At 36.8% G+C, this 26,856-nt stretch overlaps 1 protein-coding gene across 3 annotated transcripts in view; it reads left to right on the forward strand.

Moving 5' to 3' along the window:
• ADGB (androglobin) overlaps nucleotides 1–20,482 on the forward strand; it is a 162,651-nt gene extending 142,169 nt beyond the window's left edge. For 2 of the 3 annotated variants that reach the window (XM_038526278.1, XM_038526279.1), the window contains exons 30-36: nucleotides 494–663; nucleotides 6,590–6,766; nucleotides 7,502–7,604; nucleotides 10,256–10,465; nucleotides 14,195–14,285; nucleotides 14,974–15,160; nucleotides 19,986–20,452. In XM_038526278.1, coding sequence (XP_038382206.1) covers nucleotides 494–663; nucleotides 6,590–6,766; nucleotides 7,502–7,604; nucleotides 10,256–10,465; nucleotides 14,195–14,285; nucleotides 14,974–15,160; nucleotides 19,986–20,171 — 1,124 coding nt within the window. In that variant the 3' untranslated portion in view covers nucleotides 20,172–20,452. Of the gene's footprint in view, nucleotides 1–493; nucleotides 664–6,589; nucleotides 6,767–7,501; nucleotides 7,605–10,255; nucleotides 10,466–14,194; nucleotides 14,286–14,973; nucleotides 15,161–19,985 lie in introns of all 3 variants that reach the window. The other variant, XM_038526280.1, reaches the window with a different exon arrangement.
• Nucleotides 20,483–26,856: the final 6,374 nt, after the last annotated feature.

Consider the following 26,856-nt stretch of genomic DNA (forward strand, 5'->3'; position numbering starts at 1 on the left):
AAAGAAACATAGTAGGGATTCAACAAATATCATTTGTTCCTTTGCCACTTGGATATGTAGTTGTTAGAAACAGGTAATAGAACATAAGGTAAAACCCTTCACATCCTCCTTTGAGCAAGCAGAGGGAAGAGAATAATACATATTATAGCAGAGATAAATAAATTTATTATTGTAGTGGAGATCCTGGCCAAGGAAATTAGGCAAGAAAATTTACTGAAAGGATCCAGACTGGAAACGAATTAGATAGTGATAATTTTTGAATAGGCTTACAAATATCAAAACCTACTGATTTATAATTTCAGTGGTGTACCATGTGTGAATTATCTCTGTTTTGTAAAAGAGAATCACACAGATCTTTATACAATTTTTTTAAAAAGGAAAAGAAATCCAAAACTCTTAAATTAACAACTTTTTTCCTGACCTACTCCCCTTTTCCTGCGTGACATGATTCTATTTTTACGATTCACTGGTTTCCATTTTTATGTCTCTCTAGCTCATGGAGAGAAACACGAGGAGTTAGTCACCTTAGGAAGCCCGGATTCCCATACTATTAGTGAGGGGCAAAAATCTTCAGGAACTTCCAAAACAAGAAAAGGCAAAGATAAATCTTCGGAGAAAGACAAGACAGCCAAAGAAAAGCAAGCACCTCGCTTTGAGCCTCCGGTGGGTGTAAATGTACATTCATGGGGTCCCTACTTGTCTATCTTTCCTGTGGACAAAATTGAAAATGTCCATCTCCTTGATTCTAGCAACCATCTAGATAAATTTAAGGATGTTCCTTGGATACTTTCTGCCAGCTGCTTTCCCAAGTTTAGAATCAAAAATCTATTAATCAAAATTTTAAGACACTGTGTCTATAAGACACTGAATTTTGGCTTTGGCCTTTAATATTAATATTATACAGTCCTTACCTTCAAAAAGCTTGCAGTCTGATGGAGGAGACTGATGGCAAACAGAGTTTTAATATGAGATGCTGCATGTGAAGTGGTAGGAAGAAGAGGTACTTATTCTAGCTTCTCTCTCCTAGAGGAGCCAAATCCTGACCTGATTCAAAGAGCAAAGACATTCTAAGGTGAAAATTAACACACTCTATGTGGTTTTTTGTTTTGTTTTGTTTGTTTAGCATTAAAGTATGAAAGATGGGGCTGGAGAGGTAAGGGTCAGAAGGAGGAGGACTTTAAGCCTCATTAGGAGGCTAGGACTCTATATCTACAGCCCAGAAGTCATGATTCCAAATTCCTTCAGGACCAGTTAGGTAATTACAATGATTAGGGATAAGGAAGAAGTTGTGGGGGCAAAGTTGAGGAGTGTAAGCACAGTCCTAAACATACTCAAATTCAGATTATTTAAAAACACTGAACTCAAATTACCCATGAGGATAAAATCTTCCGAACACTTGTGATCACTGTCTAGGCTAAGCTGGGCTGGGGGTGGGATGGAAGAAGAGGGATTAAAAAATAAATTGACGTGATCAGATTTACATTTCAGATACCCTGGTGGCTTTTAAAGGTATACATTTAAAGGGAAAAAGACTAGGGATGTGGAAAATCATTCAAGAAACTACTGCAGTAATCCAGACAAAAGCCGGCAAAGTGTACCAGGTACAGGTAAGAAAGGAGGAAGAAGACAAAAAAGAACTATCAACGAAAATGAACAGTGCACATAGTTCTTAATGCCAAGTGGGTGAGAAGGAACAAGAAGAAACAAAGGATATCTCTTGGGTTTGCAGGTGAATCAACTGAATAGGGTGTTGGTATCACTAGTAAAGGACAATAAAGGTAAATTAACAAATTGGGAGAAAAGATAATGACCAGCTGCCCTACCCTTCAGTAGTGAAAAATCCTGTCCAGTTGCATTGCCAGGATTTAATTTGTTAGTTGGATTGTACCCTTGGAAACATTGGAAAGTAAAGCTTAACCTGACTTCTTGCTGGGGGTGGAATGGAACTGATGAGGGGTGGCCCCTTGGCTGCTGCTCTTCCTTTGTGTTGGGACTCAGCTGATGGAGGCCAGCTCTAGTCAATATCAGTGCTGAGAAGAGGAAAGTTACTAGTGCTGCAGGAACAGTTGCAACCTGCATCCAAGAAGTCTTCTTGGATGCAAGAAGTCTGGTGGGAAGCAGAGAAGCAGCTGCTTTTTTTTGTGCTCACTCAAACATTATTGGAGGATAAGTCACATCAGTCCACAAAGAGGTTTTCATCCAGGCAAAATAAGATATAAATGGATTAAAGTGAAGCAGATTCTTCAGGACCCTGAGATCATGACCTGAACTGAAGCCAAGAGTCTGACACTTAACTGACTTAGCCACCCAGATGCCTCCATGTGTCCTATTTTAAAAAGAACTTTGAACTTTGTTTCAAAGTCTGTTTTTGGCAATCAGAATGAAATGATTTCACATTTAGCTCAAGTTAAGCCAAGTTCTAGGATATTTTAAAAAGGGTCAGTTTGTGGCTGGTTAAAACAGAAAACCATTAAACCATTAAATCTCTGAAAAAGTATAGTGTTCAATGCAGCAGAAAATAGTTTTCCAGAAAAGAAAAGCCACGGTAAGAATGAAGGTGAAGATAGGGGGAAGTGAGTGAAGCCTTTTATTACACAGTATAACCACGGAATTTGAAGAGTCATTGCAGCTTCTATCAAATCATATTAATTCATACTTCAAATGTCAGGGGAAACATGCCTTATAAAAAGGAAAATAAACATTGCTAGGATAAATCAGAAATTGAATATAAAAACACTGAAGAAGAAAAATCCAGTTCTCCAGGTCCTGGCATCCTGACTGACAAGAAGCTATGCTTATATTTTCTTTATACGCTGTGGAAAAGCCTGCAAGCCCCACTGGACAGCTGAGATTCTTCCAGTTTCTACTAAGCAAAGTACCGCTCACTTTCTTATCCCATTGGAGGTGTGCAAACTCGATAGCTAGTTACACTAGTTGGCCTATCCCCAAATCAAAGTCTGATTGGGTCAGGAGAACAAAAACAGGGGATGAAAGCTGTGTGGGCTATGGCAAAGACAAAAAGGCAAAAAAGCAGAGAAAAAAAAAAGGATTTGTCTCTTCAGAAAGAAAAGATTATAAGGGTATTAATGACAGAACCCCGGCTTTAGTTCAAACATAGAACAACGGACCCAAAGATCTATGTTAATAGGATCAAAAACTGACTCTTCATCTACTGTAATTTCTTGAGGGAAAAGAAGTGACTTCCATGGAAAGAATTGGTCTATATTTATTACAATTATTACAAGAATGGTGCTCTTCAGGCCTTAATTGGCTACATGAAAACAATGAAAGGAAGAGCTATCCCAATTCTCACAATTGATGGCAGAAGAGCGAGGGGGTTGTGTGGTTGCTCTTCAGATACTTCCAAAATGAGTTAAGCTTGCTTAGAAGCCAGTTCTTCAGCTCTTCGACTGCATTTGAGGTGTATGCACAGCTGTCATATGAGCTTTCCTATTGAAGTTATTTTGTCGGGACCTAGATGAATGTGAGGAACTTTATCAAAAATTAGTATCACATGTGTTTTCACAAAACGTCATTGTTAAAGCAGTCAAACCGAGTTGGAGCCATGCATTTTTGACTCCTAAAAGGAGTCAAACGTGGGGAAGTACTTCCAAACCATGCATTTTTGACTCCTAAAGGAGTCAAACGTGGGGAAGTACTCTCAAGGATAGAATGGGATATGCACCAATGATTGAACAAGCAAGGAATCCACAGTCCTGAGGGAACTGCAATAAGTACCATGATAAACAAGGGGAAATGCCAAAAGCTTTTCTATTCAGAAACTATGGTCATTTCCCCGGAATCAACTCTTACTATTTGGGTAGCTGTCAGTATAAAATGTGGCAGGCCATACGAGCCTCATCTGCTACTCCAGGATACTTTGTAGAGCATGCATTTGGGAAGTGATCTTCATCAAGCTGAGTGACAAGTCACCTTCTGAATAGCTCCTAAGTGTTTGTGCTGCATGAGCATAAACATCTTTGGCCAGATGTTCCCATTCGAGTGCATAGTATACTACACTATAGTATATATAGTATCTGGGCATTGGACATTATAAGACACATGTGAGAGACACTGATATACACAAGCTTGAAAACCAAACTGTCTAATGATACAAATAGTGCTATAAATACAGCAGTCCATATAGTACTTGATGATTTATTGCTTCCTGAAACATATTTTAGAGTCAGCCCTATAACGTGTGATAACATACCTCTCTCTGGATGAAAATCGAAATGAAAAGCTGCAGCTGGGGGCATTAAGGTATGTAAAAAGAAATGAAGAAAAAAATTAAAAAACTTGTAAAAATATTAAGTCAAGAAAAAGCAATTCTACAGAAAAGTAGTGATTGGGAAAAAAAAAACTGGTGGCCCTCCATTCTTTTTCAAATTGTGATGAATGTTCAGAAGATCCATCATTTAATAAGGAGTTGTGGAATTCGACCTGAGTTAACTTTGAAATACTCATGAATTCTGAGGAATCCGAGAAAAGATGGTACTTGGATCAGTTTGCGCAGCACACAATGCATTCTATAACCAAGAATTCACATGAGAATTACAGAACTCACACAAGAATCAGGTTTTTAAGATAATAATAACTAAGCTTTAGGAATCTTAATATTGTGCCAGTTGATTAGTAGGCATTGATGTTATATTGTTTCATATTTGAAGATGTATTAACATATATGCCAAACGAGAAACTGAAAACATATTATACTTTGTATTTTCACTTTAATCACCATAATCATGTTGAATTTACTTGATCATCGATTTTATTTCATGCAGAAAAGCTAATTTCTTCTTAAATTTATGTTACTTATGTTTTCACTGGCTACATTTTATAATCCAAATGCTGCCCTTTATTGTAATAGCTAAATAGATATGGAAAAAGAAAGAAAAATTTCTTTATCAAGGGATTATTACTTTTGAAAGGACCAGACTCAATTTTCTATTTAAAAGCAGGTTATTTTTTTAAAATCTTTTTTTTTAAAATTATTTTTTAAATGTATGTAGTCATGAGAGATAGAAATCTCTTTCTAGAGAGAGGCAGAGACACAGGCAGAAGGAGAAGCAGGCTCCCTGCGGGGAACCTGATGTGGGACTCGATCCCAGGACCCTGGGGCCACGACCTGAGCCAAAGGCAGACACGCGACCACTGAGCCACCCAGGTGTCCCTGAAATTAGATTATTTTTTAACATTGTTTGGTTAAAAAACATAGGTGAATTGATTTCAATCAACCACTTTCTTTCCTTGAAATGTCAAAATAATGCTGCGCGTTAACTTCTCTAGATGTAGCTCCAGTTTATCATTCAGTTTTATGAAATAAATTATTTGGATTCACTAAGAAAATATTATTATCATCCACAAAATAAATTATTGAGCTTTAAAACAAACTCTTACATGTTTACAAATTCATAAACTCTTACATGTGCCCCTAACCCTGTAGTCCTTCATCATAGTCCCTTTCCTGATCCTAGAGAAGTTTCTGATAGACTCATTTATCATGCAGCATAAAAGAGAATAAAATCTTTTGTACTGTGTTGTAAAAGGAAGAAATAAAAGAGCTTTCAATTGTGAGATTTAAGTTCTCATCTGAGCATTAGGGGAATATTGTAGAAGGGAAAAAGATCTCTCACAAGAACTTTATTCAGTGGCCCTACGGATCCCTGCTTCGCCATCTACATTATTTAACATGGATAATTGACATTGTCTCAATAGCGTATGTAAAGTGCTAGTAACCACGTTAGATTCAGCCTCTCTCCCTATCAGATTGTCACCAATGAGCCTCACTTATCTACATATTTCAAGCCCTATGTCAATCTGCTTCTAGCCTATAGTTTGTGAAAATAATCCTATGAGATTTCAATTGTTAACTTTCATAATGTGTATATATCCATTATGGACATGATCAACTATTCCTCCCCTCATTTTTTAAAGAGATGCTGTATACTCCTAAATGCAATTTAGAATTTTCTTTTTTTCTTTGTTGACAGTTGTTAGGTAAAATTTGCATGCAGTGAAATGCAGTAATCTTAATTATACAATTCAATGAATTGTGACAAGGGCATTCACCCTGTAACCCACATCTCTATCAAGGTATAACGTATAGACCATTTCCATAAGCTTGGAGATTCCCTCAAGCCTCTTTGCACTGGATTCTGACATCTTCACACACATCTGCAGGCAGCAGTTTTGCCTGTTCTGGAATTTCATACAAATGAATCATAAAAGATGTATTCTTCTCTGCTCAGCTTCTTGATCTTAGTATGATGTCTACCTGTAAGATTCATCTGCATTGTGGTTAACCTCAATAGTTTATTACTTTTTAATGTAAGTAGCCTTCAATGATATGGCCAGATGATAATTTGTTTATCTATTCATCAATTGAGAAACATTTATATTGTTTCCTTTTTTGGCTTTTATGAGTAAGGCTATAATGAATTTTTAGTCCAATATTTTTGTGAACATGTGTGTTCATTTCTCCTGGGTAAAAACTTAATAGTTAGATTATGGGTCATGGGCTAAAATCCAGAGCCTTTTGAATGGAGGAGAAAACACCTGACCCAAAGATTTTTATTTTATTTATCAGGTATCCACTGTTCACCCTCAACAAGAGGACCCAAATAAACCATACTGGATTTTGAGGTTGGTCACTGAACACAATGAAGCAGAATTTTTCGAAGTGAAAAAAGATACAGAACGAGCAGATGAAATCCGAGCCATGAAACAGGCCTGGGAGACAACCGAGCCAGGAAGAGCTATCAAGGTCACTCGAGTTTGAAAAGTTGTTCTTTAACTTTCCATTCCTAGGCATTGGTCTGAAGGAAGGGCCATGTTGGTAAAAGTGCCTAGTCTTTCCTTTAGGAATGGTACCTGGAATTTTGTTAGACACTCACTAAATGTTAAGACCACATTTGAATACATTGCGAAATGTTGTGCAGATGACCAATACCAGATGACTCGCAGAAGCGAAGTACATAATGGTGCCACTTATTGGCCCAAACTACAGATTCCCTCATTCTTTCATGTGGTGTGGGCAAATCCATGTCTGTTCTCACTCTCCCAAGTCAGAAAGGATAAAAATATTTAATATGTGCTTTCACGTACTTTGGACAGCCTTGAATGGATAGAAAGCATGTAGAATAACATACTTCGTGTCTCCCATCCTACTCGATTTCACCTAAGAATCATTGCTACAGGGAACCATTATTGCTCATCTGTGTTTCATGTTCCAACTCAGGGTTAGTAAGCCAGATGAAAAAGGCTCAGGAGCAACTGGATCTAAGCCTGCATGCCTAGTGTATTCATTTTAGGACTGCTTCTTCATTAGTTCTCAAAAACAACTGTCAGAATGATGGATGGCTCAGAATTTGAGTTTCTTTGATAATCAGAGCTGGCCTCATTCAAACTGCCATACTTATTCACACTCTCCTGCTTCTTTCATGCATTCTTTAAGTGTTGTTGCCTGGACTGTTGTTCATTGATAGCATTTGTTCTTTAGGCTTCCCAGGCTCGCCTGCATTACCTCAGCCAGTTCATTAAGAAAATACCAGATGCTGACAGTGTGCCTGTGAGTGAGAGCCAAACTAAAGCAGTGGAGGAAGGTCAGTGAACCCTGCCCCAACTGCCTCTGAGCATGGAGCTGTGCCTTGTACCTTTTGAAAGATAGAGCATATTCTACAGGATAGGAAAACAGATTCTGAGATGTTTGCTTTTTACCAAGCAGATGTTTGCTTTTTCCACAAGGAGGCAGGGTTTTCTCCATTTAAGAAAAGATGAAACCAGAAATATGAATGCAGCCTGGTTCAAAGGTGGCAGTGTGTGACCTTAAAGGCAGGCCTACTAGTGTCAGTCAGGCACCTTTCTAATAATAATAACTATAAATAATAGCAATAAGATCAAGCTAACTGCTTTTACTGAGTGATTGCTGTCAGCCTAGGACCAAAAATACTAATTATTTCATTGAACACTCTCATGAATCCACTGATCTATAATAGGATTTCCAACTTACCAATAAGGACACAGGCCCAGAGTAATTTGCTCTGTAAATTGCTAAGTTCACAAGAGCCAGCTTGCAGATGGCTCTCTGTTACCCCAGAGTGCCTTTTGATGCTCCTGTCTATCCGCTCATTGGGATGCCCAGGGAAGCTGAAGGCATTCACATCCCTAGTCATGCTTTTCCACATTGACATCTTCAAGAATGTAATTCAATGATTGTTATAAAGATAATGTCCCTTAAGTTTTCATATAAAGAGTATAAACAACAAATATCACCCTGATTTTATTTTCCTGGGATGGGTACTCTTCACAACACTCTTGTTTGTTTTCTCTTTTTTAACCTACAGCAACGAGAGGTTGACAGTGCTATTCCTATTTTACATATAGAGAGACCAGTGCTCAGAGAGTCACCATACTCTTCCTAAGTCACACATCTAAAAAGTGATAAAGTTGGGATTTGAAATATTTCTAACTCCTAAAGTACTCACTTTTCTAACTGTTAAAGTCTGTTACCATATTAATAATACAAAGGTGAATAGGTTTTATTATGATTCTATCAGATTATTATTTTTAAATTTATTTTATTAGATTTTATTATTTTTTAAATGTTGTATTGAGTTATATGCATAAGAAAAATGTTGCACTAGATAACTTGTTAAAAATGGCAAGGAAGACTATTCAAGATTATTGCAATAGGAGTCAAGACCATTGTAGTAGGAGAGAGAGATTGAATTCAGCTTTGAATACAGCAGGGACAAATGGCGCTTTATAGTGACTAGGCAGAGAGGGGTGGAAACTTACTCAGAAAAACTTGGTTAGATATCCAGTAGGGGAAGAGAGGAACTGGGTTCGTGAGTTCTTGATAAATTAGTCCAGCAGGATTCTTTGCTAAAACTGGGATTCACAAGCCAAGGACAAGGCCTCGTGGAGAACAAGGCTGAAAGGAGGGTGACTTTGTCCTAAAACATCTAAGCAATAAATGCGCAAATATTCATTGTATAGCTTGATAAATTTTTACATTTGTATACACTCAGGAACCACCATTCAGATCAAGATATAAACACTTAAACATCCCCAGTCTTCCTCATTCCCTTCCCTCAGCCATGCTCTCCCTCAAGGTAATTACTAGTCTGACCTCTATTACCACATTTTCATTTTGTCTGTTCTTGAGCTTCATGTTTGGACTCGTACACTGTATACTTTCTATCCCTCACTATTTAGCTGGTCTACTTCTACTTGGGTCAAGATTAGTAAGGTACATTTTATAAGAAATTTATTTATTTTATCTAAGTTAAACTTCCTGGAATAAATTTTATTTTTTAAGATATTTTTTAAAGATTTTATTTGTTTATTTGAGAGAGAGAGAGAGACAAAGATAGTGAGAAAGAGCATAAGCCAGTAGCAGAGGGTGAAGCAGACTCCCCACTGAGCAGGGAGCCTGATGCAGGGCTTGGGACCATGATCTGAGCCAAAGGAAGGCAGACACTTAGCCTTCTGAGCCACTTGGGCACCCCTGGAATAAATTTTATTTTAATTGCTTTTTTATTTGATCCTTTTTGCTCTAGAGGTTTATCAATTTTAATAATATATTTATTTCAACCTTTCTCCATGCTTTCAAAAATTATCACCTTTTATTCAAAGCAGAATATAATAGTAATTAAATTTTCTGCACATGATAAATGGGGGGGGGGGGCGCTGATGTCTGCATAATGTGGAAGTTGTGGTAGGTTTTACACAGCTTTTTCCTAGGCATTAAAGATCTAGAACACGGGAGTAGAATTAAAGCATTAAGGAAAAACTTTCCAGCTTTGCAACTTCACAAGCAAGAGCTCTTTTCAGCTCTATTTTAAGATAATTTGAGACAAGTGCCTGGACACAGGGCTCCTCCAGAGAGGAGAATCCTACTCACATACATTTCCCCCAAAGCCAGTTAGTTGTACTTCCTCCAGGGCTCACCCTAGCAGTGGCCCCAGTGGTTAGAGATCCCATTTCATTGACAATGCCCCCCTGCCCCTGCTAAAGCGTCCATTTTTATGTGATGTTTTCATATCCTGAGGCACTTCCAGACATGCTAGTTGTCTGGACCATCCATGGTGTTTTCAGAGGCTACTAATGATTGTTTTTGCTAGTACTCTGGTTAGAGGTGGCAAAGCTTTCAAGTCTGCGCACAACTGGCTCCCACAAGCCCTGTTACTTTTTTGCATATGATTTTTATAGAGTGCAAATTTTCTTTAGTAATGCACATGTCATGTTGTAGTTGAAATATCTTCGAATGCCATAAAAGAGTCAGACACAAAGGGTTCCATTGGCTCTGAGAGCAAAGATGTCATACTATCGGGGAATATGCTGTGGAAGAAATGGCAAATGAGCAAGGGCTTGAAGGATCTATCAAAATTGGTGAGCAGTGAAAGTGGAGGAACATCCCCAGCAGGGAAGGAGGAACAGAGTACACGAAAAGAAAATATCAGTAAGTATTATTCTCATTTGTTAGACAAATATGTACTTGGAAGTAAAAATTCTGGAAAAGACACTAATGTGATGACTAGGGTTATAAAACAGAAAAATATGTATTTTGGATTCATAGGGTTTCATTTTGCTTATCCAGAGTTGATCATTTGCTCAAGGACCTCATTACCTTAAAGATAGATGTGGACCCCCCAAAAAAATGTAGCAAGTGTATTTTTGTACATTTTTCTGTGTCTACAAATACTAAAAAATATGGGATGCCTGGGTGACTCAGCGGTTGAGCTCAGGGCCTGAATCCCGGGGTCCTGGGATCGAGTCCCACATCAGGCTCCCCATGGGGGGCCTGCTTCTCCCTCTGCCTGTGTCTCTGCCTCTCTCTGTGTGTCTCTCATGAATAAATAAATAAAATCTTTAAAAAAAATACTAAAAATAAAATTGCAGTGACCGCACATGCCCTTGTCACCAAACACAGATCCTTTCTATTTTATCTACAATATGCTACATGATATATTTTCCTTTTACCTTTTATAACAAATCTATAATATTTGGATTCTACAATTTTGGAGGAGAGGAGTTTTCAATGGTGCACAATGCACACTGATTTGGTTCATTTCTGTATAATGGGGATTCGTATTTGTTTGCTAAAATGAACCTAAATCCTTAATAGAAGGTTTTACAGAGAAATATCTTTTCATCCTGGACTCTATGAGGAAGGATTTCCCCTAAGCAGTTCCTGGATTCTCTGTTGCTAAGGGATTAAATGCCCTATATGGTTGAAACAATAAACTAGGCTGCCCATAGGGGATCCTGAGTCCCTTGCTCATCCCTGAGTTAGAAGCACTACCTATGGTAGTGACAGGGCAGCAGGGGTCAGCTATCCAGCTGTTAAGTTTTGTGACCATGGCCCGTTTGCCTCTCTCATCGAACTGCATTCTCCAATTATACCTATATCAGTGGCAAAAATCTTACTCTTTATTTCTCTACTTGTTCAGAACCCAGGCAGGAAAGAAAGATATTTTGGAAGGCTGCATCATTAGAAACAATAACAATGGTTCTCTTCTCAAAATTGCTAAACCAGTCTGAGAATTTTTAAATTAAAAACTGTTTGTGGTTAAAACAGGTCCTTGAAGGATTTCCACAGGGCAGAAGAAAATTCAGAAATTCAAAGAGCTTTTACTTATAGTAACAAGAGATTCTATTTTTTGATCCAATATTTTGAAAGTAAGCACTCATTTAATAAATAATGACATAAATGACGTGACACTAAAACTTAATTAGAATAGCATCTATCACTCTATATTAATATTTATTATGTAGAGTGGCTTTGCATGTATTATCTCACTGGAGCCTCTATGAACTAGCCAAAGCATATACTACTATCTCTGCTTCAAAATTGAAGTGACATAGATGCATCATGTGAGGGAGGGAGGCTGAAACAGTGCAGAGTAAAGCAGGATTCAAACCCTAGTTCTTTGGAATCCATATATTGTGATCTCTAAAGGAATGCAAACTTTCCCCCACACTTGGTTAAAGACCTGCGAAATGAAAATATAATTACATTCGGAAGTAGAACTGTTTATTTATATACTAACAAGGTAAACTTTCAAGTTGTAAAAATGGGATGTAATCAGGATTCTTCACTCCAGCCTTGGGTAGTGAGTCGTGCTGCAGATTTCATTTTTTGCGTAGAGCCCCAGACCAGAGTTGGCAGGCACCACTTCCATGTCAGCTTTTCTGCTCTCATTTTTCACAGTTGATTAAGCATCTGCCTTCAGCTCAGGTCATGATCTCAGGGTCCTGGGATGGAGTCCTGCGCTGGGATCCCTGCTCAGTGGGGAGTCTGCTTCTCCCTCTGCTATTCTCCTGCTTATGTTTTCTTGCTCTCTCTGTCAAATAACTAAATACAATCTTTAAAAACAAAAGATATTTCTAAATGCATATTCTCACTTTCAGAATTTATCCCATAGAGGGCCAGTTTGCAGACAGAGGATGGTATACACACACACACACACACACACACACACAGAAACACGTACATCCACACGCACACACTTTGGGCTGCACTGTTCTAGAGGTACAAGGCTGTCATAATACACTTTCACCATATTCTGACACAACAGAGTTTTGCAGAACATCGAGATGAACCTTCTTGGCCCCTTTCCCGCACCCTTTTCTGTTTAAATATATGTTATTTGGTAGGAGGTAAGAAAACACAAGATTATACTTTCAGGGATCATTTCTATAGTTTGTTACAAACATCTAATTAACTAGTATTTTCTTTCCAGTCAAAGTAAGCACAGTTATGTCTTATAGAAACAACTCATGTTTGAAATGCCAAAAAGATAGCAGTATAAGTAGGTATGTTCATAAGAAAAGTAAATGAACTTTAGAAATCTAAGATCCCATAATAATCAAAATGAAAAAAGAAGTTATAGGCTATTGCTTTCTAAACATATTGTAGAATGTCAATTCTTCAAGAATGTTTTATGTTATAAAATGAAGAATATAATCGAATTTATGTTTTCATCATGGAGCTGAGTTGAGATGGTCACACAACTCTGTAAACATATTAAAAAGCATTGAATTATGGGATCCCTGGGTGGCTCAGCGGTTGAGTGTCTGCCTTTGGCCCAGGGTGTGATCCCAGGATCCGGGATGGAGTCCTGCTTTGGGCTCCCTGTGAGTACCCTGCTTCTCCCTCTGCCTGTGTCTCTGCCTCTCTCTGTGTGTCTCTCATGAATAAATAAATAAAATCTTTAAAATAAATAAATAAATAAATACATAAATAAATAAATAATACATACATACATACAATCTTTAAAAAAAGCATTGAATTACACTTTTAAAATGGGTGAATTTTATGACATGTAAATTATACTCCAATAACATTTTTAAAAGGAAAATAAATGTCCTGGAAAACCTGAATGGTTAATATTTTAGACTCTAAAGTCTCTTTTTAAGCTTGTACTCATGGGTTCATACGAGTCTACGGAGTAGAAATCTCCTGCTAAATTGATTTTCAGTGTTTGCCCGATGTATGTTACCTACTCCACAGATCTACAAGTTTCTTTTTTTTTTTTTTTTTTTATTTTTTTTTTATTTTATGATAGTCACAGAGAGAGAGAGAGAGAGAGAGAGAGAGAGAGGCAGAGACACAGGCAGAGGGAGAAGCAGGCTCCATGCACCGGGAGCCCGACGTGGGACTCGATCCCGGGACTCCAGGATCGCGCCCTGGGCCAAAGGCAGGCGCTAAACCGCTGCGCCACCCAGGGATCCCAGATCTACAAGTTTTTTAAAGTAGACTGATATGTCTCAAATATTTTTTATCCTATTCTCATAATGTTTATGACGGCTTTTAACCCTAGACTAAGCATTTTAAATATTGAGTTATTTAGTTTATGATGAAATACAGTATGACTTTTAGTTCTTGTCTCCCTCTTCATTTAACTAGCTTCATGATAAGATTCTGTTACTCTTCTTATAGAATATATTCATTTTTCCATCTCCTTCATGTAACTGTAAGTATAGTAACACCAGCTAGAAGAGAGATATGAAATATAATTATATTTTAATAAAGTTACATTGTGCCACATTAAAATCATATTAAATTAGATAAGTCCAATCATTGGTTGCTTTTTTTAACAGAAGATATTTTTTTAATTAAAATAAGATATAACAGTCATGTAGTAAGTGTTGATTCTTTTTTGAAAGTCTAGGATTTTTTTAACAGGGCCTCCTTCACGAACCCCAACAATTTTGGAAATGTCTCCACAACTTATTAGAAAAGCGCTGGAGTGTGTAGACTTAACTCAGTATATACGGTAAGTTTTAATAAACATAATTAATGCAGACATCTGCGTTCATAGAATTTTGGATACATTAGTAAGCAGATACTAAACAACTGAAAATTTGAATTTAAATGCTTAATATACATCAATGTATTCAAATTTTTAGAAGTACATGAGTTTACATCTCAAATTTAGCAAATGTTTTATTAGGTCAACTATAAAAACATTTGAATATTTTATGTAAAGATTTAATTTGTAAGCTGATTAAGGATGAGTTGAGTACTGAAAATTCCCAGCATTCCTGCTGATATTTAAGTAGGTTCAATTTTATTGAAATCAGACAATAGGATTAATAGAGGGAGATAGTTACTCAAGCATATTTATAAGTTTGCAAATATTTTCAACATTATTTAGCTTCATAAATTAAATAAGGAAAACCTCCAAATATTCTTGTAGTTTCCAACACCAATTCCATGAATACCTCATCACATGGTACATTTGATTTTATTGGCACTTTCCTAGAATTCTTTCCTAAAATATTAGTGACTCAAGAAGTACTGTGTAATCCATCAAAAATTAATAGTTTATCCTTTCTATTCCTAATATTCTATTGGATTCAGTCCACCACACTGTTCATATGATTTTAATTTTTGAATTTTAAAGTAAAGTTCATCCTAGCATTCCTAAAATGATTTATGCATCTCTTTGGATGTTTTTATAGAAGAACAGTAAACAAAGACCCTGTGCTACAAACAGAGGAACTGAACCAGCAGCAGGCAATGCAAAAGGCAGAGGAGGTTCATCAGTTCCGCCAGTACAGGACTAGAGTCCTCAGCATTCGAGACATTGACCAAGAAGAACAGTTTAAAGTAAAGGATAAAGTCCTGGAGATGTATGGGGAGATGCGGGTGAGTCTCAACATACACATAGATTACAGTTGGCACATTCTTGTTAAAGTGATATTGTAGAATCATATAGGACCTGGGTGGAAAGAAGTCTTGAGAGCATTTAGTTCCCAGCTCCTCAGTAAAGATGGAGGATTGGTGAAACACATCTACTTCCACTTACTTCCTTAAACCCCTCAAAATTGTAGTATTGGGGATCTATCCACAAAAATAAGATGAAGGAGAGAGAAGACAACAATAAAATATATGAAGTTGGAAGAGAGCTGGGTGAAGATTGTATTAACAGACTTGAGGCAGCCAAATTCTGAGCTTGTAGCAGAAAAACTCTTTAAGAATCAACCCAATTTGCTCCACAGAATCCCTGAAAGTCTCTGAAGTTGGTAGTATCAGCCCTATGAGAAGTGAAGGGGAAGTGGGAGGAAGACAGGGCTGTTGGGTTTGCTTGGCTTGAAGCTATGTAAGAAGCAGTTTGAATTGTAGGTCACTACCTCAACTTTTTGTAATCAGGTGACTGTCCCTTCTCCACCCTAGCAGAAGACTAAAAGTGCTTTATCTAGGCAAGTTCTAAAAACAACAACAACAAAAAATAGGTTGGGAGGGTGGGTTTCTGTAGTGAAAAAGTAAAAAATGGAAGTATCATACTTGCAATGGGGACATTCAATAAATATATGGTTGACTTCCACTATAGAGGATGAAGATTTATTTTCATCCCTCATTCCTACAACACACACACAGACTTCCAAAGACACTGATGGCTACAGGACTTCCTAAATGTATCAGCCTTAGTGACATTAGGTTCTCCATGTCATTTCAGTATTGGCTGACCTGAGGAATATGCTTAGTTGACTCCTCCTCTTGCTTGTCCAATAGGCACCTTAAACCAAACCTCTCCAAATCTAGATTCTATCATTCTTGCCCTCTTTCTCATGTCAGCCCAAACATTTCACCTGCACCAATATTCCCCACCCAGAAAGGGCAGTTTGAAGTCTTTCAGCTGCTCAAAGCACAGACTTTGGAGACATCTTTGACTTCTCTCACCTCCTTCATCTAATCCATTATCAACACTTGGTAGTATCAACTTGAAAATATATCTATAATTCAATCACTTTTCATTCTATCTAATCCTACCACCCTAGTCCAAATCGTGTTTTCTACTCAGAGTATCACAGCCTCCTGACTGATTTCACTGCTTCCAGCTTGCTCTTCTACAATGGAGTCTCTGCTTAAAGCCAAAATGATTGTGACCATTAGGACAAACCATTTTATCCTGTGGTGACAAACAGCCCCAGGGTCTCAGTGGCTGAAGACAGAGGTTAGCAAACTTGTTTTCTGTAAAGGGCCAGGTAGTAAATATTTTTGTCTTTGCAGGCCATATGTTGTATCTACTCAATTCTGCTGCTGTTAACACAAATTCAAAGATAATGCCTATGTGTGTATCAATAAAACTTTATTTAGAAAAATAAGCATGAGCCATATTTTTTGACACGCCTTAATTTACCAAGCCCTGGATTAAAACAATAAAAGCATATTTACACTTCACTGGCACGTCCAATAAAGTCCAGGAGAGGGTCCTTTACATCTCATTTACATTTAATAGTCACATTTCATGGGTCAAAGCTAGTCAAATGGTGACATACAACTTCAGTGAAGGAATTGACCTTGCTGATGCCTTGATTTCAAATTTGTAGCATCAATAAATCTGAAACAATAAATTTTGGTTCCTTAAGCCACCCAGATGTGGCACTTTGTTACAAAAACCCTAGCAGACTAATATGGAGTGTAGTGCTACTTTGTGCTTGGAGGATAACTGCAAATATTTTATGAATTGCACTAATGGTGATCACAGTACATCTCTAAAATGGATAATGGAATTGTTTCACTCCTATAATGGCTTCACATTTCACTAAGAGAAAAAGAGAAAAAAAGTCTTTACTACGGTGTCTAGAGCTCTATATAATCTAGTGCCCACTTGCCTCTCTGACCTTTTCCCCTGTAACTCTGTCTGCTTTGCTTCCTTTGTTTTTTGCAAACTGATTTCACCTTTCCACTAAATAGTCTGACATGTTCCCAACTCTGAGGCCTTTGACTTGCTCCTACCTCTTTCTGGAATATTCTTTCCTCTAAAGAGTCAAATGGTTTATAGCTTCACTTTTGGAGATCTTCCATGCATTGTCACTTTATTAGAGAGATCTTCTCTAGCTTCCCTTTTACAGTTAGCATCCTTCAGTATTTGTATACCCATGCCTGGTTTTATTATTTTCTTTAAAGCAATTATCATGTATGTGTATTCATTCATTGGTTTAACATGGAAAAGTATATTTTATTTTATAGTTATTATTTATAAATATTTATTGATCATATAAAATATATTCTACAATATATAAACATATATAATTATATATAAATATATAATATGTACACATTTTTAATCTCTCTTCTGTAGAATTTAGATAGAATATGAATAGGAACTTTGTTTTGATTCACTGTTGTATACCCCAAACCTGGAAGGGATGTCTATTTCACAAAAGTTTGTTTCAAAAATGAATCAGTGAACCAAAAAAATGAATATTAAAGTTATGCAGATTCAATTTATCATATAGAAAATACTTTAAGTTATAGTATCATAAGACAAAAGGAAAATTTGTTATTTCCATTCATGTTTTTTCTGTGTTTAATGGACAAGTAAACGCAGTAGATGGGAAGGCAATAGGGAAGAAATATTAACTGGGATTTTTTTTTAAGATTTTATTTATTTACTTATGAGAGATACAGAGAGAGAGGCAGAGAAATAGGCAGAGGGAGAAGCAGGCTTGCCTGCAGGGAGCTTGATGTGGGACTTGATCCCAGGACCCCGGGATCACACCCTGACCCAAAGACAGATGCTCAACCACTGAGCCACCCAGGTGCCCCTAACTGGGATGGTTTTTAATTCAGATTTCATTCTGTGTGAGGTACAAAAACTCTAGTTTTGGTTGAAACTACCTTAATAGAAACATTATCAGTACCACATTTCTTATCAGATGGGAGAAAAACATACCAATCCTCAAGAGATTACTGACATATATTAAACTTACATTACACTAAATCATTAGAAGACTTTCTCTCTTTTTTTAAAATGGCACTATTATCATTTTGTACAATTGATTTAGTAAAGCCAATTTTATTGTGGTACTTTCCTTTTGCCAAAAATTTTGAGAAGAGTCTGATTCTGACATTTAGCTCTTCCACAAGCTCTACCAAAATCATGCAGTTGCAAAACCACAGAAAATTTCTTGAAGAATTCCAATGAAGACACAACAGTCATTTCTAGAAGCCTCTCTTCTAGCTAGCATCAGTTAACTAATACTTTTTAAAAAAAATTATATCATTTTTGAAACAAGAAACAATCAACAGGTTGAACCATAATTGTGCCCATACTATCAGAAATGCAAATGAAATGAGAAAGCCAAAGCCTCTTCGTAAAGCTACATTGACCCTTAGTTATATTATTGCTTTATTTGTGAACATTTTTAGAATATTGCCTGGAACTAACATTAAGTTTTAAAAATTACCTTTCTTTTTGAAAATATAAACTATATTTAACTGTAGCTTATATGCACTTTGCAAGTAGAATCAGAATTTCCTGATGGATTGTTGGTATAAGAGAAAGTAAAAGAGTCAAGAAATGCTCTAAGGTTTTTAGCTAAACAACTGGTAGGGCTGAGTTGCCATCAAATCTGATGGCTCGAAAGGAAAGATAAAGATTTAAATTTGGGACATTTTTGGAAATATCTATCATATCCAAAAAAGCATTCTTACCTATCTATTACAGTTATGTGGAAGTATTGAATAGAAGTTAGATATGGTTCTGGAATCTGGGAGAGAGAGCTGGGCTCAAGATCAAAAAATTGGGAGACCCATCAGTCTAGAAATGGAATTTAAAGCCATGGGGTTAGATAAAATCACCAAGGAAAGAGTTCTAGGATCTAAGATGTGGCCACTTCCTCAATAAGAGATGAAGGAGAAGAGGAAAAATTAGCAAAGGCAACTGACAAGGAGCAGCTATGAAGGTAGAAGAAAAGTCAATGGTGTATGATGTCCAGAAAACCTAGTGAATCGGTTGATCCAGGAGGAGAGGGTAGGGGTGATAAGAATAGGACCAAGATGTGATCGCAGATTTAGCATGGTGTCCTTGAATGAAAACTGAACTTACAAAAACAAAGATAACCAGTGAACTGGGTGATAGTCAGGCACATTTCATCAAGTCTAGAACAATGTGGGGAACTAGTAGCTACTGAGCACAACTGAAAAATGCACTCATGAGAGATGCACTGATCAGCATGTTTTATTGATATTATATTCATCTTTCTCTTTCTCCTACTGATGCTTTTATTCACTATTCTGTTAAAATTTCATGTACCGGGGATCCCTCGGTGGCTCAGCGGTTTGGCGCCTGCCTTTGGCCCAGGGTGGGATCCTGGAGTCCCGGGATCGAGTCCCGCATCGGGCTCCTGGCATGGAGCCTGCTTCTCCCTCCTCCTGTGTCTCTGCCTCTCTCTCTCTCTCTCTCTTTCTGTGTGTCTATCATAAATAAATAAATAAATAAATAAATAAATAAATAAATAAATAAATCTTTAAGAAAATTTTCATGTACCCTTTGTTGTTAGCTCATGTTTCATATATTGATAAACATTTGAGACTATAACCTAATTTTTGACTCTTTTCAGTAATTTGCTGCCAGAATCTATTGGCATAAGGAAGGGATAAAAAGATTGATTGCTTTTTTTTCCCCCAAATTTTTTTCTGGAACCATGAGCCTTTAATTGCTTGGGATTTTGTTTTGGAATAGGACTCCTTAGATGAAGCCCGACAGAAGATCTTCGATATCCGGGAAGAGTATAGAAACAAGTTGCTGGAAGCTGAGCGCCTAAGATTGGAAGCCCTAGCTGCAGAGGAAGCAGCAAGTTCAGTGGAGCCAGAAAAGAAGACGCTGGCTCCTGACACACAGAAAAAAAAGAAAGGAAAGAAAAAGTAACCAGCAGGTGCCCAACTTGTACCTTCTTCTTCTGGAGAGGAAACCCCTTATTTTTTTAATATGATCTTTAACCTTTCCTGCTGATAAGGTATTAGGCCAATAGAAAATAGAGAAGTTTTCCTTCTTAGAATGAATTTCTGTATTTTAATATTTATTTGTTGGTTTTTCTCAGAAAAAACTATGATTTGAGAATTTAAACTTTTCTAATTTCAATAAAAATTGCCTCGAAATATGTAAATTGCAATAAAATTTACGTATCTCCCTCTAAATCATTGCATTTTAGATAAGTAGTAAAAACAAGATCATAAATGGGCTAACATGATTACATTTGAAAACATTCAACAAGGAGAAAAATAGCTATGGTTCTTAGAGGAAATTTTGTTTCTAACCTTAGAGACTTTAAAAATTTTTTAAATATGCTTCTGTATTTGTGTTTTTTTTTTTTTTTTTTTTGGAAAGGCTGAACTTTCATAAACCTCCTTCACTGAGTAAGAACTCCATTGAAGTGTTCGAAGTCTGAATCCTAACACTCAGGCAATACAGACATAGAGACTTTGATCACAAACACATCCCTTGTCATGTGACCTGGCATCATGGTTTTTTGTAAGACACAGGGCATGTTCTTATATGCCAGTTTTAGAAAATTGCAGTGAGTGTATTAACTGAGGCATGTGATGGGAGATGGGCTTCTCCTAAAAGCACACTTCCAGTTCATGGCTTCCTCAGGTGAAAACTCCAACAGTAGTTTTAATTTTTTAAAAAAGATTTTATTTATCTATTCATGAGAGACAAAGAGAGAAAGCAGGTCTCCATGGGGAGCCTGATGTGGAATTCGATCCCAGGACCCCAGAATCAGGACCTGAGCCAAAGGCAGATGCTCAACCACTGAGCCACTTAGGTGCCCCTCCAACAGTATTTTTTAATCAGTCAAAACTGTTCCATTTTGATAGGTGATTTTCCTTTTTTCATTTACTTAGATTTTATTAAATTTTATTTTAAAAATGTTTAGCAATATGTATATATACATATATATGTAAGTTTACTTAAACATGCAAACACTTGCCCACATTGTTCTTTGCCTAAACTTTCCTTCATCACCCTATGATCTCCCAAACCCTACAAAATAGTACATGATGATGACCCAGAATAAATATTTCCTTGTTTTTCACTTATCTAATATAATCATACATCAATATTTTATATCATGTCCTAGTTTACAAAATGACATTTTTAAAAAGATTTTATTTATTTATTCATGAGAGACACAGAGAGAAGGCAGAGACATAGGCAGAGGGAGAAGCAGGCTCCTCGCAGGGAGCCCGATGTGGGGCTCCATACCAGAGCTCCAGGATCATGCCCTAAGGGAAAGGAAGATGCTCAACCGCTGAGCCACCCAGGTGTCCCCAAAATTACATTTTATACATTCTTTACCATGTTTTGATTTTTCTCACCAAACAACACAAAATTTCTTTGAGACAAAGCTAATTAATTCTTTTTAATTGCTGTGAAATATTTCATGGCGCAAATATATTGTCATTGATTCAGCTAATTCTCCTATATTAGCTTTGTTTCTAGACCTTTTTCTTTTTTAAAGATTTTATTTATTCATGATAGACGGGGCGGGAGGGGTGGGGTGGGCAGAGACACAGGCAGAGGGAGAAGCAGGCTCCATGCAGGAAGCCCGACGTGGGACTCGATCCCAGGTCTCCAGGATCAGGCCCTGGGCCGAAGGTGGCGCTAAACCGCTGAGCCACCCCTCTGCCCGTCTAGATCTTTTCTATACAAGAAAAACTAGTAAGAACAGAAAAGAATTAGCAATATGGTAAATTTAACAAGGTATTTTCTAATAAATAAAAAAAGAAAAATATAGTGCCTGACCTTTAAAATAAAGGAAAAATAAAATAAAAATATTTTGTAAGAAGATACTATAAATATTACTGTATAAGTGCTTACAGTGACTACACTGGAAATACATAGAACACAGAACACCAGGTACAATGCTTATACCTATATTTGGAATCACTGACCATGCAGTTGATACAAATAAATGCAGACTGATTTACAGGTAGTTTTTAATTGTCACTCAAATATTTGGAATGGGGTTGCCATTGGTGATACATTTTTCAAAATGGTGAACAACTTTGGTAAATTTTCAAAGATAGCAATGTTTAGTCTTCCCTTAATATACACAACTGTTGCAGTCCTTGAAATATTCATTGAACTTTAAAACTGTGCAAAAAATACGTCTGTTTTATATATCTTACAGAGTTAGGTTCTTGGATCATTAATTTGCTTTTAGACTATATCAATGATAGACCATTGAACTCATGGAGAGGTAAGATGATTCTTTGTTGCATGTGACTCTTTGAAAGATTAGGGGATATCTGACATCCTTGACATTTAACAAGTTCTATCACATTCTTGGGCCAACCCAAAATGCCCCCACATGTTTCCTTAATACTCTCTAGAGTTTGTACTGTCCCCACTGAGATCATCTCCATGGAAAAGAATAGTAAAGATTATTGAGAAACTGAAGATAATAATGTCTATGGATCATAGTTAATACCTAACTCCTTTAGAATACACAGCTGTATAAAGACCCTCCATTGTATTGATTGAGTTAACCAGGGTACGTGTATAAAACATACTATAGTTCCTACAATTCCTAGATCATTGTCTTAGACAAATGTATGGCTTCCCATTCAGTTTCTTTCTCCTTAGACTCTTATCATCTACCTCTTTACATCCCCTTACCAGTTCTTCAAAGTCAACTCTCCACATCCTTTCTCAGGGGCTTTTGTAAGAGCTGAGAAAACACACTTCTCTTCACAGACCTGTTGCTGAGTCACAACCCCAGGGTGTGACTCTGATGGTAATGAAACATTATTATAAGAGCAATTTAACACTTCAGTGTCTCTGACACCTCACTGAAGAATAGGATGTGGCTTTCCCTTTTACAAAATCAAAGTGTCCACTAAAGTGTTTCTGAAATGTAACAAAGGACAGTCTTCATTTAAATGAATTAGAAAATTGCTGACATATTTGCTAAACTTTTAACTTGCTTTTAGAAATCAAGTTTTCAGGGCCCCTGGGAATCTGACTCTTGACTTTGGCTCAGGTCATGATCTGAGGGTTGTGAAATTGAGCCCCATGACACTCCATGCTCAGCATGGAATCTGCTTGAGATTCTCTCCCTCTCCCTCTCTTTCTCCCTCTGTCCCTCCCCCCACTTGCACTCTAAACAAATAAATAAAAACAATCTTTTAAAAATAGAAATCATTTTCAAATCAAAAAACACTGATTTTTAGTCTCTGAGCCCTCTGTTATTATTATATTAAAAACATTAAAAACACATTGCACGATATTCTGATATTTACCTTGTGTCTCTGTCTCATTCCAATGTGACCCCTGTATCCACTGTCTCTTGGAAAATAGAAAAGTACAAGTGGAAGTGGCAAGAAGAGCCAGATAGTAATGGAATTTGCCTCAGAGAAGAAACTTTATACCCTGGGCCATATCCTAGGTGGGATTATTAAGAACAGATTAATAAAAGTTTTCAATGACCTTCCCAGAACATTTCTGAAATTAACATTATGAAGGAACTTTGTTTTAAGCTGGTACAATATTTTTTGTCTGATCAATTATAAAATAAATTCTATTCTTCTTAATTAGATAAAATAGTTTCCAACCATGGGTGCGTTTTCATGGAATAAGACTTAGGCTCTACATCCTCGTTTTTGGTATAAGCACAGATGGCAGCATCAACACATAGTATGATTTATTTTTTAAGTGAACCTGTATAACAAATTACCATTGTATAATAATTTCAATCCATAACTAAAAAATCTAAGTTTATCCAACTAAACCAAGCATTTTAATACATTTTATTAATTATAAAAATCTACTTACCTAACCTGTAAATTCTTTTCCCATCTATCACATAATATAATGATACTCTTTATTTTCAATGCTTATCAAACCATTGATTTCGGAATCACCAATTCAGATGGCATGTGGATAACTCTTTCATTCCATATTCGACAGTGGGTGGTTGATATATATATAATGAGAAAACTCATTAAAAATTATATTTGCCTTCATGAAAAAAATTCCAAATTAATATTTACACAGTAAAGACTTACCAGTTAATAAACTGCTAAATAATATAAATCAATATAGCTCATTGGTGAAACTGGGCTCAGTCGGTTAACATCTCTATATTTTATGGGTTTGAAAAGAAAATTTTCATGCTATTTTCACCAGGAAAATTACATTTGTGCAAATGGCCAAAATTACATTAGATACAACCTCACCAACCAATGACTTATTTGATTATTGGTAGAATTAATGATTATATTGTTATATAATTAATAATATAATACTAAATTGTTGCTGTATGTTTTCTTTCTGAAGGAACTTTGAAATTTTCCTGTACTTTTTTTCATAAACTTAGCGGATTTTTAATTCAAGTGCTTCTGGAGTAGCAGGTGCCCAAAGTCTGCATATTTTACAACATAATGTGTGGAAAACAACCTTTGGCAGACATTAAAGTTTTGCCTAAGACCATAATTTCTGTTGCCATTAACTATTAAAGCCATTAACTATTAAAATAGGACTCCGTGAGAATAGCTATCAAAATGGTCAACCTTAGGTGCTTGGGTGGCTCAATCAGTTAAGTGCCTTTGGCTCAAATCATGATCCCAGGAGCCTGCCTGGGATTAAGCCTGGCATCAGGCACCCTGCTTGGCAAGAGGTCTATTCCTCCTTCTCCCTCTATGCTTCCCCTCTCCTGTGCTCTTTGTCTCTATTAAATAAGTAAAATCTTTTTAAAAATTAAAAAAAATAGTCAACTTGAATTCAAAAGCTGTTTTCCAGTTTATGATTCATACAGACTGCTTGTATTTACTCTTGCTTTTCATTTATCAACATTTAAATCATCTCTGGCTCTATAAAGACAAAGAGGAAGAAAGCAGGGGGAAATCCAAAGAGTTTTATCTGTGGCTTGCAGATATGACAAAAGAATGTCCTGGAGGGAGGTTAAAATTCCTTTTGAGAAGCTCATATATCATTTGCAGATTTCAATAACTCTTGGCTTTCAGAAACCTGGATGCTTCAAATTTGACTGAGCAGCTTTATTTCTTCTGTTATGCCACTACTATTTAACTAGCTTGTCATAGTAAGACCATTTCTAATACTTTGTGTGAAGGTTTCATCTCTCTGTTATATAATGAGTTATATTCTCCTTGAGTGCAAGGACTATATTGTAATTGTCATATACTGTGCATTTCAATCACCCTCAAATCATAGCATAAAACCTCACAGAGTAGGCTTTCAGTGGATTATAATCAAATAAAGTACACTATTTCACATTATGTGAGCTATTAGGCTGATATTAAAACGGGTCTAAAGCAATGCTTATGATCATTTTAAAAAATGCGTCAGATTGGACTTCAAGTGAAAATATTGAAAAATACTGTTTATAGGACCTGAGAAAAGAGTCCCACCATTGAGAGACTGTGATAATACCAAATGGCAGGTTGTCAACAATGGTATTCTGCAGTGTTCACAGAAGATATATATCATAGAGTAGTCAAGACAGCTTCATTTTTCAAATAGGATCTTGATTTATATACCACTAAGACAACCAGGGAGCTCGTCATGTTCATGCAATTAAAGTGAGAATATTCCAAACTGTTAATAGTGCTGTGGGAAACCGAGGCAAAAGAAATGTAATTTAAATTCAAATCTCCTTACAGTTTGTAGCTAGTCCACTGATAGATCCCTGAAACATGCAGCATGACCATTCTCAAGGAACCCATAGCTGCCTTAGTGTCTTTATGTTAAAAAGGAGCCTTGGCAGCAACTGGGCCATCAAAAGTCATCAAAGCTTTGCTTCCAGATTCCTTGAGACTTGTGCTTATCCCTAAATCCCACTAACTAAAAAGTATGTAATCACCCACTCCTCACAATCCCAGTATAGCTCTTTCTGTCCACAGATCCTGTCCTATGAATAGGGAATGAGTTAAAGTATAGGCAGGAGAGATAAGAGGCCCCTGACTCCCCTGACTACATTCCAAAACTATCTCTGGCAGGTATAGATGGTGAGAGCTGAACAAGAGATAAAGGAACAAACCAAGATGGCACGAGAATCTCAAGGTTTCCCAGTCAGTTCTCAATAAAAAAAACTGCCACCAGAAGCCCTCATTGGCAACCCAATAGGGACCCCTCTCACTCTAGAGAGCTTTTTACTTTCCTTTCTGCTCTCACTTTTACTTAATAAACTTTCATTTTACCTCACCCTTTTGGGTTTATGAGATTCATTCTTTGGCTCCGTGAGACAAGAACCCTGTAGTTCTGCAACAATAGTATCTGTCTTTTACTGATGTCTTTGGCCAGAGGAGCATCCTTTTTGGTTGTTGTTTTTTGCCCATTGCTCTCACGCAAACCCAACTTGTAATTGTGGATCAGACTCTCAGCATTCATTCAGCAGAGAGGAATGGAAGATACACACACACACACACACACACACACACACACACTTCATAGCCACTCTGAAATTCCTCAGTGTAAACATGGTGAAGGCCCCCACCAAGAAGTGAGGAAGTCCAGGATCAGATCTGATTTTATATTCTAAAAAGACATGTCTGTTCAGTTGATGTCCATGGCCCCTGGTTCCATCTTCTGA

Source organism: Canis lupus, chromosome 1 (genome assembly GCF_011100685.1).
Source record: "Canis lupus familiaris isolate Mischka breed German Shepherd chromosome 1, alternate assembly UU_Cfam_GSD_1.0, whole genome shotgun sequence".
Lineage (NCBI taxonomy): Eukaryota > Metazoa > Chordata > Mammalia > Carnivora > Canidae > Canis > Canis lupus.